The 16,298-nt window shown below is 46.9% G+C and overlaps 1 protein-coding gene across 1 annotated transcript in view; it reads right to left on the bottom strand.

The window, feature by feature from the left end:
* The window catches only part of LOC137647125 (uncharacterized protein CG1161), a 42,324-nt gene extending 26,287 nt beyond the window's left edge, over window positions 1-16,037 (bottom strand). Inside the window, exon 1 of the mRNA XM_068380377.1 lies at window positions 15,893-16,037. Within this exon, the coding sequence (XP_068236478.1) occupies window positions 15,893-15,952 (60 nt within the window). The 5' untranslated portion in view covers window positions 15,953-16,037. The remainder of the gene's footprint in view (window positions 1-15,892) is intronic.
* Between the last annotated feature and the right edge of the window lie 261 nt (window positions 16,038-16,298).

Here is a 16,298-nt window from a genome sequence, read left to right as displayed (position 1 = left end):
GTTTGAAACACCAGAAAATTTTATTTTCATTAGTAAAATAAATTTTTGAATATACTTACCCGATAATCATGTAGCTGTCAACTCCGTTGCCCGACAGAATTCTACGGAAGGGATACGCCAGCGATCACTATACAAGAAGGGGGTGTACTCACCAGCGCCACCTGTGGCCAGGTACTGCAGTACTTCTTGTTGACACCACCTCAATTTTTCCTCGGTCCACTGGTTCTCTATGGGGAGGAAGGGTGGGTCAATTAAATCATGATTATCGGGTAAGTATATTCAAAAATTTATTTTACTAATGAAAATAACATTTTTCAATATTAATCTTACCCGATAATCATGTAGCTGATTCACACCCAGGGAGGTGGGTGAAAACCAGTGTACATGTATATCAAGAAGCTAAGTATCCCGTATTTCATATTATCAGTTATTCAAAATAACAATGAAATTATAAGTACCTGGTAAGGAAGTCGACTTGAACCATTACTCTGCCTTTAATAAGTTCGTCTTCCTTACTGAGCGCAGCGTTCCTCTTAGGAGGCTGAACAACCCTAAGGTGCTGAAGTATAAAGGGCTGCAACCCATACTAAAGGACCTCTACACAACCTCTAACCTAGGCGCTTCTCAAGAACGAATTGACCACCCGCCAAATCAACTAGGATGCGGAAGGCTTCTAGCCTACCGTAACAACCCAAAAATGTTATTTTCATTAGTAAAATAAATTTTTGAATATACTTACCCGATAATCATGTAGCTGTCAACTCCGTTGCCCGACAGAAATCTAAGGAGGGATACGCCAGCTATCACAATACTAGAAGGGGGTGTACTAACAGCGCCACCTGTGGCCAGGTACTCAAGTACTTCTTGTTGACACCTCCTCAATTATTCCTCGATCCCACTGGTTCTTTATGGGGAGGAAGGGAGGGTCAATTAAATCATGATTATCGGGTAAGTATATTCAAAAATTTATTTTACTAATGAAAATAACATTTTTCAATATTAAACTTACCCGATAATCATGTAGCTGATTCGCACCCAGGGGGGTGGGTGAAAACCAGTGAACAAGATTAAAGGATAGCCAAGTATCCCCACATTTCATATAACAGTTATCTCTAATAACAAATGAAATAATAAGTACCTGGTAAGGAAGTCGAATTGAACCGTTACTCTGCCTCTTTTTTAAGTTCGTCTTCCTTACTGAGCGCAGCGTTCCTCTTGGAGGCTGAATCAACCCAAGGTGCTAAAGTATATAGGGTTGCAACCCCTACTAAAGGACCTCTACACAACCTTTAACCCAGGCGCTTCTCAAGAATGAATTGACCACCCGCCAAATCAAAAGGATGCGGAAGGCTTCTTAGCCTACCGTAACAACCATAAAAACAACAAAAGAATTCAAGAGAAAAGTTAAAAAGGTTATGGGATTAAGGGAATGTAGTGGCTGAGCCCTCACCTACTACTGCACTCGCTGCTACGAATGGTCCCAGGGTGTAGCAGTTCTCGTAAAGAGACTGGACATCTTTCAGATAAAAAGATGCAAACACTGACTTGCTCCTCCAATAGGTTGCATCCATTACACTCTGCAGAGAACGGTTTTTATTAAAGGCCATCGAAGTAGCTACGGCTCTTACTTCGTGGGTCCTTACCTTCAGCAATGCAAGGTCTTCCTCCTTTAAGTGAGAATGTGCTTCTCTGATCAGAAGCCTTATATAATACGAAAGCCCATTCTTGGACATGGGTCTCGAGGGTTTCTTGATGGCACACCATAAGGCTTCTGACTGTCCTCGGAGAGGTTTAGACCTCTTTAGATAATATTTGAGAGCTCTGACAGGGCAAAGAACTCTCTCAAGTTCGTTACCTACCATGTTGGAAAGGCTAGGTATCTCGAACGATCTAGGCCAAGGACGTGAAGGAAGCTCGTTCTTTGCTAGGAATCCAAGCTGGAAAGAACATGTAGCAGACTCGGTCGTGAAACCAATGTTCTTGCTGAAGGCATGAACCTCACTGACTCTTTTAGCTGTTGCCAGGCAAACGAGAAAAAGAGTCTTGAGGGTAAGGTCCTTGAATGAAGCTGACTGGAGAGGTTCGAACCTAGATGTCATAAGGAACCTTAAGACTACGTCTAAATTCCAGCCTGGAGTGGAAAGACGACGATCTTTAGACGTCTCAAAAGACTTAAGAATGTCTTGAAGGTCCTTGTTGGAAGACAGGTCCAAACCTCTATGGCGGAGAACTGAGGCCAACATACTCCTATATCCCTTAATCGTAGGAGCTGAAAGGGATCTCTCATTTCTAAGATGAAGCAGGAAGTCAGCTATTTGGGTCACAGAGGTATTGGTAGAGGATATTGAATTGGCTCTACACCAGCTTCGGAAGACCTCCCACTTAGACTGGTAGACCCTACGAGTGGAAACCCTCCTTGCTCTGGCAATAGCCCTGGCTGCCTCCTTCGAAAAGCCTCGAGCTCTAGCGAATCTTTCGACAGTCTGAAGGCAGTCAGTTGAAGAGCGTGGAGGTTTGGATGTAACCTGTCTACGTGAGGTTGACGTAGAAGGTCCACTCTTAGAGGTAGAGTCCTGGGGAAGTCTACTAGCCATTGTAGTACCTCTGTGAACCATTCTCTTGCAGGCCAAAGGGGAGCAACCAGCGTCAGCCGTGTCCCTTCGTGCGAGACGAATTTCTGCAGAACCTTGTTGATTATCTTGAACGGAGGGAATGCGTACAGGTCGAGATGGGACCAGTTCAGTAGAAAGGCATCCACATGAACTGCTGCAGGGTCTGGAACAGGAGAACAAAACAGAGGAAGTCTCTTGGTCATGGAGGTGGCAAACAGATCTATGGTAGGTTGACCCCACAAGGTCCAAAGTCTGTTGCACACACTCTTGTGGAGGGTCCATTCCGTGGGAATGACCTGATTCCTTCTGCTCAGACGATCTGCTGACACGTTCATATTGCCCTGGATGAACCTCGTGACTAGAGAGAGGTTTCGACTTCTTGACCAAATGAGGAGGTCCCTTGCGATCTCGTAAAGGCTCCTCGAATGGGTCCCCCCTTGTTTGGAGATGTAAGCCAAGGCTGTGGTGTTGTCCGAGTTCACCTCCACCACTTTGCCTAGCAGGAGGGACTTGAAGTTCAACAGGGCTAGATGAACTGCCAGCAGTTCCTTGCAGTTGATGTGGAGAGATCGTTGTTCCTCGTTCCACATTCCGGAGCATTCCTCTCCGTCCAAGGTTGCACCCCAGCCCGAGTCCGATGCATCTGAGAAGAGATGAAGATTGGGGGTCTGAATGGCCAAGGATAGACCCTCTCTGAGAAGAAGGTTGTGCTTCCACCACAGGAGAGTGGTCTTCATCTCTTGGTTGATAGGGATAGAGATTGCTTCCAGGGTAGAACTCTTGTCCCAATGAGCTGCCAGGTGGAATTGAAGAGGGCGGAGGTGGAGTCTGCCCAGCTCGACAAACAGGGCTAGGGACGAGAGAGTCCCTGTGAGACTCATCCACTGTCTCACTGAGCAACTGTTCCTCTTCAGCATGCTCATGATGCACTCGAGGGCTTGGCTTATCCTGGGGGCCGATGGAAAAGCCCGAAAACTCTGACTCTGAATTTCCATTCCCAGATACACGATGGATTGTGAGGGAATGAGTTGAGATTTTTCCAAATTGACTAATAGACCCAGGTCTCTGATAAGGTCTAAAGTCCAATGAAGATTCTCCAGACAACGACGACTCGAGGAGGCTCTCAACAGCCAGTCGTCTAGGTAGAGGGAGGCTCTGATGTTTGACAAGTGAAGGAACTTGGCTACATTCCTCATCAGAAGGGTAAAGACCATAGGAGCTGTGCTTAGGCCAAAACACAGGGCTTGGAATTGGTAGACGACCTTTCCGAAAACGAATCTTAGGAAAGGTTGGGAGTCTGGATGAATCGGAACGTGAAAATAAGCATCTTTCAAGTCCAATGAGACCATCCAGTCCTCCTGTCTGACCGCTGCCAAGACCGACTTGGTCGTCTCCATCGTGAACGTCAGCTTGGTGACATACTCGTTGAGAGCGCTGACGTCCAGGACAGGTCTCCAACCTCCTGTCTTCTTGGCCACAAGAAAGAGGCGGTTGTAGAAGCCCGGGGATTGATGGTCCCGGACTACAACCACAGCCTTCTTCTGCACAAGAAGCGACACCTCCTGTTGCAAAGCTAGCCTCTTGTCCTCCTCTTTGTAGTTGGGAGAGAGGTTGATGGGCGAAGTGGTCAGAGGTGGTTGAAGGAAGAATGGAATCCTGTAACCGAACCTCAGCCAACTGACAGACTGTGCGTCTGCACCTCTCATCTCCCAAGCTCGCCAGAAGGTCTTGAGTCTGGCTCCTACTGTCGTCTGGAGAATCGGAGAGTCAGTGTTTTCCTTTGGATGACTTGGATCCTTTCCTGGACTTGCCTCTGTAAGAGTCTGGACGGGAGCTTCCTCGGCTGGGGGCTCTACCACGAAAGGGCGGTATGAATCTAGTCGCAGGAGTATCAATCACTGGGGAGCGGTAAGTCTTAGGGGCTGAGGTGGAAGCCTTAGACTTACGAGCCGAAGAAGCCACAAGATCGTGCGTGTCTTTCTGAATCAAAGCAGCCGACAAATCTTTAATGAGCTCTTCGGGAAAAATAAACTTCGAAAGAGGAGCAAACAGAAGTTGTGAACGTTGGCAAGGGGTAATGCTGGCGGAAAGGAAAGAACACAGCTGTTCCCTTTTCTTCAAAACCCCTGACACGAACAAGGACGCTAGCTCGCCCGATCCGTCTCTGATGGCCTTATCCATACAGGACATTAACAGCATGGCAGAATCTTTGTCCGTATGGGAGGTTTTCTTGCTGAGGGCCCCCAGGCACCAGTCTAGAAAATTAAACATTTCAAACGCTCTAAACACTCCTTTAAGCAAGTGATCCAAGTCCGAAAAGGTCCAACACACTTTTGAGCGTCTCATAGCAGATCTTCGAGGCGAGTCTACCAGACTTGAGAAGTCAGCCTGGGCAGAGGCAGGTATTCCCAAGCCTGGTGCTTCCCCTGTGGCATACCAAACACTCGCTTTCGAAGTGAGCTTCGTTGGAGGGAACATGAAGGAAGTCTTGCCAAGAAGTTGCTTAGACTGCAGCCATTCCCCTAGGATCCTAAAAGCCCTCTTGGAGGATCTAGCTAGGACAAGCTTGGTATAGGAAGACTGAGCTTGTTGCACTCCCAGCGAAAACTCAGATGGTGGAGAGCGGGGTATAGCTGAGACAAAATGGTCTGGATAAACCTCCCTGAGAAGAGCCAAGACCTTTCGAAAATCAAGAGACTGTGGAGAGGGTCTGGAGTCGTCCACATCCGAAGAGGGATCAAGGTGTGCTTCCTCATCATCCGAAATCTCAACCCCAGAATGAGGCGACGGGATCGGATACGAATGCTGAACCGCAGAGTCAGAACGAGCAGGAACAACAACAGAGGTGGAAGGAGGAGGTGCAGCAAGTTCCTGTTCCTGTGGTATGAGTGAAGCGTGAATAGATCGAGGCTGTGCAGAACAAGGTAAAGTTCCAGCAAGCAGAGATGTCTGAGTAGCAGGATCAGGGTGCACGGGTAGAGGTCGGTGCAGCAGTTGAGCAGACTGACTCACAGGTGGAAGAGGTTCAACATCGTACGCCTGGCAGATGGAGCTGCGACTGGGTGCAGCGAGTGCAGGCGGGTGCAGCACAGGCTGAACCGGTGCAGGAGGCTGGTGCACCACCGGTGCAGGCGGGTGCAGCAAAGGCTGAACGGGTGCAGGAGGTTGGTGCACCACCGGTGCAGGCGGGTGCAGCACAGGCTGAACGGGTGCAGGAGGTTGGTGCACCACCGGTGCAGGCGGGTGCAGCACAGGCTGAACGGGTGCAGGAGGTTGGTGCACCACCGGTGCAGGAGGGTGCAGCACAGGCTGAACCGGTGCAGGAGATAGGTGCACCACAGGTGCAGGAGGTGCAGCACTCTCAGCACGACACTCACGCATCAGGTCCGAAAGCTGAGCTTGCATGGACTGAAGCATAGACCACTTGGGATCAGCAGAGACAGTAGCAGACTGAGGTAAAGCCATAACAGTGGTTGCACCACCGGTGCAGCTCTGTTGTACCTTACTCCTCTTGGGCGGAGTACAATCGCTAGAAGACTGAGGCGAGTCAGAGCTGAGCCAACGACTGCAACCTGGCTGAGCACTCGTGGGTTGGACTCTGCGTTTAAGAGGTCTAGAGACCTGAGACCAACGATTCTTCCCCGTGAGAAGATCAGCGGACGAGCGGAAGACGGGCTCAATCGTCTGCAAGTGGGAGTGACGGTCTGTGGTAGACACGCCCGCAACCACTGAGGATGATTCTGTGCGCCTAACAAGGCCTGCCGAACCCTTATGCCCTTCGACATTGCTTCTCCCCTGGGCTTGGGAGCTTGCAAGAGGTCCCGGACTGGGAGAACGACTGGCTCGCACAGAAAAATCCCCACGCACCACACTGGCACTAACACTAGTACAAGGCACTGCACCGACACTAGCACTCGTCACAGCACTGGCACTAACTTCACCCACTGCACTCTTGGCCTTCAACTCTTTCACTTCGGCCATCAGAGACTTATGGTCACTTACCACTGACTCTACCTTATCGCCTAAAGCCTGAATAGCACGTAAAACCACTGACATATCAGGCGGAGGGCACACAGTAGGATCGGGGGTAGCCACTACAGGGGTAGGATCAGGAAGAGGATCATGAGATGAGGAAAATAAAGAAGAGTGAGAAGAACTCCTCCTAGCTCTAATTCTCTCTAACTTAGAAGAATACTTTAAAAGTCGGACAAAATCCAATTCCGAAAGACCGGCGCATTCCTCACATCGATTTTCTAACTGACAGGGTCTGTCCCTACAGTCAGAACAAGCGGTGTGAGGATCTACCGAGACCTTCGGAATACGTCTATTGCAAGACCTACAACGTCTATGGGAGGGGGCTTGCGAAATGTCAGACATTTTGTTTTCAAGAGAAGTCAAAGGGAGATCCAAAAAACAAGCAAAAATTCGTTAACCGTTAAACTGAATTAAATAAAAGCTATCTAGCTAATATCAGAAGGTTTCCAGTAATGCGACAGCCGTAAATCAAAGAGAATACATCACCAAATAAGCGAGAATAAACTCGAAGACCATGAGCGTATCCCAGAACGTCTAGCCGGAGGCACGACAGAGGAATAATTGAGGAGGTGTCAACAAGAAGTACTTGAGTACCTGGCCACAGGTGGCGCTGTTAGTACACCCCCTTCTAGTATTGTGATAGCTGGCGTATCCCTCCTTAGATTTCTGTCGGGCAACGGAGTTGACAGCTACATGATTATCGGGTAAGTTTAATATTGAAAAAACAACAATAAAAGCATTCAAGAGAAAGGTTAAAAAAGGTTATGGGATTAAGGGAATGTAGTGGCTGAGCCCTCACCTACTACTGCACTCGCTGCTACGAATGGTCCCAGGGTGTAGCAGTTCTCGTAAAGAGACTGGACATCTTTGAGATAAAATGATGCAAACACTGACTTGCTCCTCCAAAAAGTTGCATCCATTATACTCTGCAGAGAACGGTTCTGTTTAAAGGCCATCGAAGTGGCTACAGCTCTCACTTCGTGGGTCCTTACCTTCAACAAAGCAAGGTCTTCATCCTTCATGTGAGAATGAGCTTCTCTAATCAGAAGCCTTATATAATACGAAACTGCGTTTTTGGACATAGGCATCGAAGGTTTCTTGATGGCACACCATAAGGCCTCTGATTGTCCTCGTATAGGTTTTGACCTTTTAAGATAGTATTTTAGAGCTCTGACAGGGCAAAGAACTCTCTCTAGCTCGTTACCCACCATGTTGGAAAGGCTAGGAATTTCGAACGATCTAGGCCAAGGACGTGAAGGAAGTTCATTTTTTGCTAAAAATCCGAGCTGTAAGGAACATGTTGCTGATTCGGATGTGAATCCTATGTTCCTGCTGAAGGCGTGAACCTCACTAACTCTTTTGGCTGTTGCAAGGCAGACGAGGAAAAGAGTTTTGAGAGTAAGGTCTTTGAAAGAAGCTGACTGGAGAGGTTCAAACCTAGGAGACATAAGGAACCTTAAGACTACGTCTAGATTCCAGCCTGGAGTGGACAATCGACGTTCTTTAGAAGTCTCGAAAGATTTAAGGATGTCTTGTAGATCCTTGTTGGAGGAAAGATCCAAACCTCTGTGGCGGAGAACTGAAGCCAACATACTTCTGTACCCTTTGATCGTAGGAGCCGAAAGAGATCTAACATTCCTAAGATGTAACAGGAAGTCAGCAACTTGGGTTACAGAGGTATTGGTAGAGGAAACTGCATTGGCTCTGCACCAGCTTCGGAAGACTTCCCACTTGGATTGATAGACTCTACGAGTGGATATCCTCCTTGCTCTGGCAATCGCTCTGGCTGCCTCCTTCGAAAAGCCTCTAGCTCTAGCGAGTCTTTCGACAGTCTGAAGGCAGTCAGACGAAGAGCGTGGAGGTTTGGATGTACCTTCTTTACGTGAGGTTGACGTAGAAGGTCCACTCTTAGAGGGAGAGTCCTGGGAACGTCGACCAGCCATTGTAGTACCTCTGTGAACCATTCTCTTGCAGGCCAAAGGGGAGCAACCAGCGTCAGCCGTGTCCCTTCGTGAGAGACGAACTTCTGAATGACTCTGTTGATGATCTTGAACGGCGGGAATGTATATAGCTCGAGATGGGACCAATCCAGCAGAAAAGCATCCACGTGAACTGCTGCTGGGTCTGGAACTGGGGAACAGTACAAAGGGAGCCTCTTGGTCATGGAGGTGGCGAACAGATCTATCGTTGGCTGACCCCACAAGGTCCAAAGTCTGTTGCACACGCTCTTGTGAAGGGTCCATTCTGTGGGGATGACTTGATCTTTCCTGCTGAGGCGATCTGCCGAGACATTCATATTGCCCTGAATGAACCTCGTTACCAGTGAGAGGTTTAGACTTCTTGACCAAATGAGGAGGTCCCTTGCTATCTCGTACAGCTTCCTCGAATGGGTCCCTCCCTGCTTGGAGATGTATGCCAAGGCTGTGGTGTTGTCGGAGTTCACCTCCACCACCTTGTTTAGCAGGAGGGACTTGAAGTTCATTAAAGCCAGATGAACTGCCAGCAACTCCTTGCAGTTGATGTGAAGCGTTTCCTGTTCCTTGTTCCATGTTCTCGAGCATTCCTGTCCGTCCAAGGTCGCGCCCCAGCCCAAGTCTGATGCGTCCGAATAGAGATGAAGATTGGGGGTCTGAACCGCTAACGATAGACCCTCCTTGAGAAGGATGTTGGTCTTCCACCACATGAGAGTAGTCTTCATCTCTTTGGTAACAGGAATAGAGACCGCTTCGAGCGTCATATTCTTGTCCCAGTGAGCTGCTAGATGGAATTGAAGGGGGCGGAGGTTGAGTCTCCCTAACTCGGTGAACAGGGCTAACGATGACAGGGTCCCTGTTAGACTCATCCACTGTCTCACCGAGCATCTGTTCCTCTTCAGCATGCTCAGAATGCACTCTAGGGCTTGGCTGATTCTTGGGGCCGACGGAAAAGCCCGAAAAGCTTGACTTCGAATCTCCATTCCCAGGTAAACGATGGTTTGGGAAGGAATAAGCTGGGACTTTTCTAAGTTGACCAAGAGACCCAGTTCCTTGATCAAGTCCAAAGTCCAGTTGAGACTCTCCAGACAGCGACGACTTGTGGGGGCTCTTAACAGCCAGTCGTCTAAATAAAGGGAGGCTCTGATGTCCGCCAAGTGGAGGAATTTCGCCAAATTCCTCATCAGTCGCGTAAACACCATAGGCGCCGTGCTTAGGCCAAAACACAGGGCTTGGAATTGGTACACAACCTTTCCAAAAACGAATCTCAGGAAAGGTTGGGAGTCTGGATGAATAGGAACGTGAAAGTAAGCGTCTTTCAGATCCAACGAGACCATCCAGTCCTCCTGCCTGACCGCTGCTAGGACCGACTTCGTCGTCTCCATAGTGAACGTCTGCTTGGTGACATAAGCATTGAGCGCACTGACGTCCAGCACCGGTCTCCAACCTCCTGTCTTCTTGGCCACCAGAAAGAGACGGTTGTAGAAGCCCGGGGATTGATGGTCCCGGACTATCACCACTGCCTCCTTCTGTAACAGGAGCGACACCTCTTGGTGTAACGCTAGCCTCTTGTCCTTTTCCTTGTAGTTGGGAGAGAGGTTGATGGGAGAAGTGGTCAGAGGGGGATTGCGGCAGAATGGTATCCTGTAACCCTCCCTTAGCCACTTGACAGACTGGGCGTCTGCACCTCTTCTTTCCCAAGCTTGCCAGAAGATTTTGAGTCTGGCTCCTACTGCTGTCTGGAGAGGAGGAGAGTCAATGTTTGCCTTTCGAAGGCTTGGGACCTTTCTTGGACCTGCCCCTGAAACCGTCTGGACGGGTACTTCCTCGGCTGGGGGCTCTGCCACGAAAGGGCAGAATAAATCTTGTAGCAGGAGTATCGGCCACTGGGGTGCGGTAAGTTCTAGGAACCGAAGGAGCAACCTTAGCCTTACGTGCTGAAGAGGCCACAAGGTCATGAGTGTCCTTCTGAATAAGAGCCGCAGACAATTCCTTGATAAGGTCCTCAGGAAACAGGAACTTAGAAAGCGGAGCAAAAAGTAACTGAGACCTTTGACAAGAGGTGATACCAGTGGAAAGGAAGGTGCAAAGTTGTTCCCTTTTCTTGAGTACTCCCGAAACAAACATGGAGGCAAGTTCGCCGGAACCATCGCGAATTGCTTTATCCATACAGGACATTATAAGCATGGCCGAGTCCTTGTCAGATGGGGCAGTCTTCTTGCTCAAGGCCCCCAGGCACCAGTCGAGAAAATTAAAAATCTCAAAGGCGCGAAAGACTCCCTTTAAGAAGTGGTCTAAGTCAGAAAAGGTCCAGCAGACCTTAGAGCGCCTCATAGCCGACCTTCGTGGAGAGTCAACCAAACTTGAGAAGTCAGCTTGGGCAGAGGCAGGGATTCCCAAGCCTGGTTCCTCTCCTGTGGCATACCATACGCCCGCCTTAGAAGTCAGCTTAGTAGGTGGAAACATGAATGACGTCTTCCCTAGTTGCTGCTTGGACTGCAACCAATCCCCTAACATTCTCAAAGCTCTCTTAGAAGATCTAGCGAAGACGAGCTTAGTGTAGGCAGACTTAACAGGTTGCATGCCTAGAGAAAACTCTGATGGGGGAGAGCGAGGGGTAGCAGAAACAAAGTGATCCGGGTAAACTTCTCTGAAAAGAGCCAGGACCTTGCGAAAGTCAATGGAGGGTGGTAACGACTTGGGTTCCTCCACGTCAGAAGAGGGATCATCCAGGTGCGCAGCTTCCTCCTCAGAAACCTCATCACCTGAGGGTTGAGAAGCGAGAGGTAAAGTTACAGCGGTATGCTGAACGGCAGAATCCTGACAAGCGGGTGCATATACACTTGCGGATTCATCCTCAAGTCTCTGTTGAAGAGGATGAGGGCTGGTAATGACAAAGTCATGAGGCTGGGAAGAAGGAGGCTCTGCGGGAGTCTGGGGAGCAAGCGTGGTGAGAGGCGACTGTAGTAAAACCTGAGGTTCAGGCTGCAAAGACTGCTCAAGCTGAGGAGAAAGAGGTAGATGCATGCGTTGAGGTGGCTGACTCATTGCATGAGGCTCATGTCTCAAGAGTTGCGCTTGCTTCAAGGGTTGAAGTGGCTGCGCAGTAAGAGGTTCCTGTCTCACGAGTTGAGGTTCTTGAGGTGGGTGCTGCGAGAGTTGAGGTGGCGGCTGCGCAGAAAGAGGCTCCTGTCTCACGAGTTGAGGTTCTTGAGGTGCTTGCCTCGAGAGTTGAGGTTCTCGCCTCGAGGAAAGTGGAGGTATCAGCTGCGAGAGCTGAGGTGGCTGCCTCAAGGATGGCAGAGGTTGTCGTACCTCAAGAGGTTGCTGCCTCGAGGATGGTCTTACTGCAAGAAACTCTTGCCTCAAAGGTAGAGGAGGTTGTAAGGCATAAGACTCCTGTCCCCATTGTTGAGGAGGTTGCCGCGTGGTAAGAGGTTCCTGCCTCAAGGAAGGAGGAGGTTGCTGCACAACGCTGGTATCTGGCAACTCCCAACGCGGTAGCTCACGCATGGAGGTAGCTTGAGGAACCTCAACTTCGTACGTCTGGCAGACTGGACTGCGTAGAGGAGGAGGAGCGCTCGCAGGAGGAGGTGTAACCTTCTCTGCCTGAAACTCACGCATCAATACCGCAAGCTGCGACTGCATAGACTGCAGCAAAGCCATCTTGGGATCAACAGACGTTGAGGTCTGTTGAGGCAGAGCCTTAACAGAAGTTGAGGTCTGTTGAGGCATCGCCTTACCTCTCTTAGGAGGCGTGCAGTCACCTGATGACTGCGGCGAGTCAGAGCTAGCCCAATGACTACATCCGGGCTGTAGAACTCGTCCGGTCTGGACTTTACGCTTAAGAGGTCTTGAGACCTGAGTCCAGCGTTTTCTCCCCGAAAATTCTTCTGCAGACGAGTAAAATAAGGGCTCAATCGTCTGAGAGTGGAAGTGACGATCTCTGTAAGATACGCCCGCAACCACCGAGGATACTGCTGTGCGCCGATCAAGGCCTGCCGAACCCTTTTGCCCTTCGACATTGCTTCTCCCCTGGGCTTGGGAGCTTGCAAGAGGTCCCGGACTGGGAGGACGACTGGCACGCACAGAAGTACCCTCACGCACAACACTGACACTGACACTAGCACTCGGCACAGCACTGGCACTACCACTTCCCACTGCACTTTTCACTTTAAGTTCCTTGACGTCTGCCAAGAGGAACTTGTGGTCACTCACTACCGACTCCACTTTATCACCTAAAGCCTGAATGGCACGTAAAACATCAGACATATCAGGCTGAGCACAAATAGTAGGATCGGGGGTTGCCACTACAGGGGGAGGAAAAGGTTGAGGATCATGGGGTGAGGAATAAAGCGAAGAGCGAGCCGAACTCCTCCTAACTCTCTCTCTCTCTAACTTAGTGGTATACTTGAGGAATCGAACAAAATCAAGTTCCGAAAGTCCGGCGCATTCCTCACATCGATCTTCCAACTGACAGGATTTTCCCCTACAGTCGGAACAAACGGTGTGAGGATCAACCGAGGCCTTCGGAATACGCCTAATACAAGTCCTACATCGTCTTTGGGGAGGAGCTTGAGAAAGGTCGGACATCTTGAATCAAAGAACAGTCAAGGGGGGATTCCAATTAAAGCAAAAAATCGTTAACCATTAATCAAGTCAATCTAAAAGCTATCTAAGCTAAGAGACAAGTTTCCTGTATAGCGAAAGCTGAAATCTTAGAGCAATACTTCACCAAAAACCGTGAACAAGACTCCAAAATTATAAGCGTATCCATGTAGGTCTTGCCGGAAGCACGACAGAGGAAAGATTGAGGTGGTGTCAACAAGAAGTACTGCAGTACCTGGCCACAGGTGGCGCTGGTGAGTACACCCCCTTCTTGTATAGTGATCGCTGGCGTATCCCTTCCGTAGAATTCTGTCGGGCAACGGAGTTGACAGCTACATGATTATCGGGTAAGATTAATATTGAAAAATATAACATGTACTAGTCTAATTGCATGATATTTAGCTAAACTTTTTCAAACTTTGTTGTTTCCGCCAGTCATCATCATAACAAAACACTCATTGTAAAAAAGAAAAAAAAAATTACTATGTAATTAAAACCCAGTAAAGAAACACGATCAAAACACTGGTGCTTCCAGAAGTGTAGAAAACGTAATTTTTCAATTCCCTTTTCTATGGAGTCGTTTGCCGTGTTGATCATACTAGAAAAAACCTCCTTAATTAATTGAGTGTATTTTCTTGTATGTTGTTACACCCAACTGACACTAATTATCTATTAGTTGCAGTTCTGCTGTAGCTTGCATCACCCGCAGATAAACATTATCTCATCTTGGGAAGCGAACATGTTTTGCTACATTTGTTAGCCCCATGGGCTAGTATTTTTGCATTACTTTATTTATCTACTTTATCACTTAGGTCAATTGGTTTTGCTCTGCTGTAGCTTGTTTTACTCACAATTTAACATCATCTCATTGTTCCTATATTTTGGCAGGCTGAACTCGTTTCGATACTCGCATAGCTCTATGGGCTAGTATTTTGGCGTTATTTAACTTACCTAATTTATCTCCTGGTTCAGTTATACAAACTTAACAAAAGGGTGAGTTGTATCTTCGCACTCCAGCCTCTGTTTGAACATGAACTTGGCTTCCATTTCCCATTATCATACTAAATTTATCAAACATTTCTACCCTAAACTTTCAATCATTATTAAAATAGATAAAATAATAGCTGTAATTATATTACAGTACAATATATATTCTAATATTGAGTAAAAATAACCATGAAGTCATTTGTTCTGTTTGAACAAATAACTTACGACAGAAGCACCACTTATCTAACTTAACCTACTAGCCGAGTCCTTACCTACTTGCTAACGGGGGGGAGGGAGTAATGTGATAATTTTTTATTGTATTACAGGGTGAGATTTCGAACAGAAAATATATGTTTTCCTAGAGTAAATAACGTGATTTAACCGAATTTGCTGTTCATTTCAATCGGAAACAAACAGATCAACCAATTCAGCTAACTTTAAGTTGCACGGTGTCACTTCTCTTACAAATGTACTGCGAACGATAACATTAGCAACGTTACCAATAATACGCAGTGTTACCAACTTTGACGTATGGTACACAGAGTTACCAACGGCACGCTGACATTACTAACTATAGCAATGATAGATATTTCCATAAGAATTTTAAATAATTTCTCCATATAAGTTTTACCCAATATATAAAAAGTACAAAAAGGGCACAGAACCTAAATAACCCACCTAACCTAGCCTAGTAGTATGACAGGTCACAAAATAACATTTGATCTACATCGGACGTTGGCAGCACTGGTTACTGTATTTTTTCATGACACAATCTTTGCAACGGCGCCTCCAAAGTTTATTCAGGTATACCGTTTTGTATTTTCCTCAGGTTATTATAATTTCAAGAAGGTAATGAATAGAGAAGAAAAGGCTTGTTTTACGTTTGTATATCGATTCCCCAGTATGTTTTCCCCACCCAAAACCCCGAGTTCCCACTGGGGGTCCCCCATTATCGGAGGATATAGATGTATATATATTTCTGAAACTATTCATTTGCGACGGGAACGAGTGTCATTTTCGAAGAGAGTGTAATTTTTTCTATAAGAAAAAGTAGTTGTTTTCCTAGGTTACATCGCCCTGTAATACACTACAATGAAACCGTAATGTCACCCTGTGACCCACCTTGGATTGCCGTACTCTCAGTGATAGGCTTGAAAATAAGAGATGTGGGTCATGGCCATCATCATACAGTACATACACTCCGTGCTTTATGAGATGGTTGTATTCTAGGGAAACTGCAGCAGTTTAGCGGGAACGAGTGTCGTTTCGAAGAGAGCGTAATTTTTTCTATGAGAAAAAGTAGTTATTTCCTAGGGTACATTGCCCTGTAATACAGTAAAATATTACCAAAATGGTCGAGACTACATCGAATACCCTTCCTGCTACCGTCTCCATTAGGGATGTTGTGCTACTATTAGTAGCTTTTCAACCTGCACTCTATCTTAAGCTGGGTTAGAAAGATCTAAATCTCTACATGGCGCAGAGGTAAATTTGCAACCTAATTTCTTTACGAATTGCCTATCGTCTCAGGTAAGCTACAGTCCAGAAAGATAACTTACCTTCAAGTCTTCGGTAAGGCAAATGGAACTAAACATTACATATAACAATGCAAAATTATAAAACTTGAACTAAACATTGCATCTAATAATGCAAAATTATAAAATGAATCATAGTTACCGTGTGAGCTACGGCGCAAAATGACAAAACAACGATTAACGTCAACTCTAACTTCGCCATTTCTGTTTTGTAGGACTAGGAAGTTGCGTAAAATGTTGACGATAAAATACTAAAATAAAACACAATATATATGTTGATTAATTGCGTGAAAGTACAATGATTTTTATATCAAGAATATTTATTTCAATTTATTTATGAATTCAATTTAAATCTATCGATTTAGCCACGAATGTCACAGATAAAATAAAATATGCCATAAAAAATTTGTTAACTTCTACTGTAACCTTGGCGACAGTATTACTTATGTTGTTTATTTTGACACAGACAGGAAAGGGAGTTTGACAGAATATAAGGTTATTGAAGTTTTTTTCTGTAAGGGAAAATAATTTTTCTTATTTTACTGATA

Source organism: Palaemon carinicauda, chromosome 1 (assembly GCF_036898095.1).
Source record: "Palaemon carinicauda isolate YSFRI2023 chromosome 1, ASM3689809v2, whole genome shotgun sequence".
In the NCBI taxonomy this organism is placed as follows: Eukaryota; Metazoa; Arthropoda; class Malacostraca; order Decapoda; family Palaemonidae; genus Palaemon; species Palaemon carinicauda.
The sequence above is the reverse complement of the archived record's forward strand: the minus strand, read 5'-3'. Positions and strand labels throughout refer to the sequence as shown.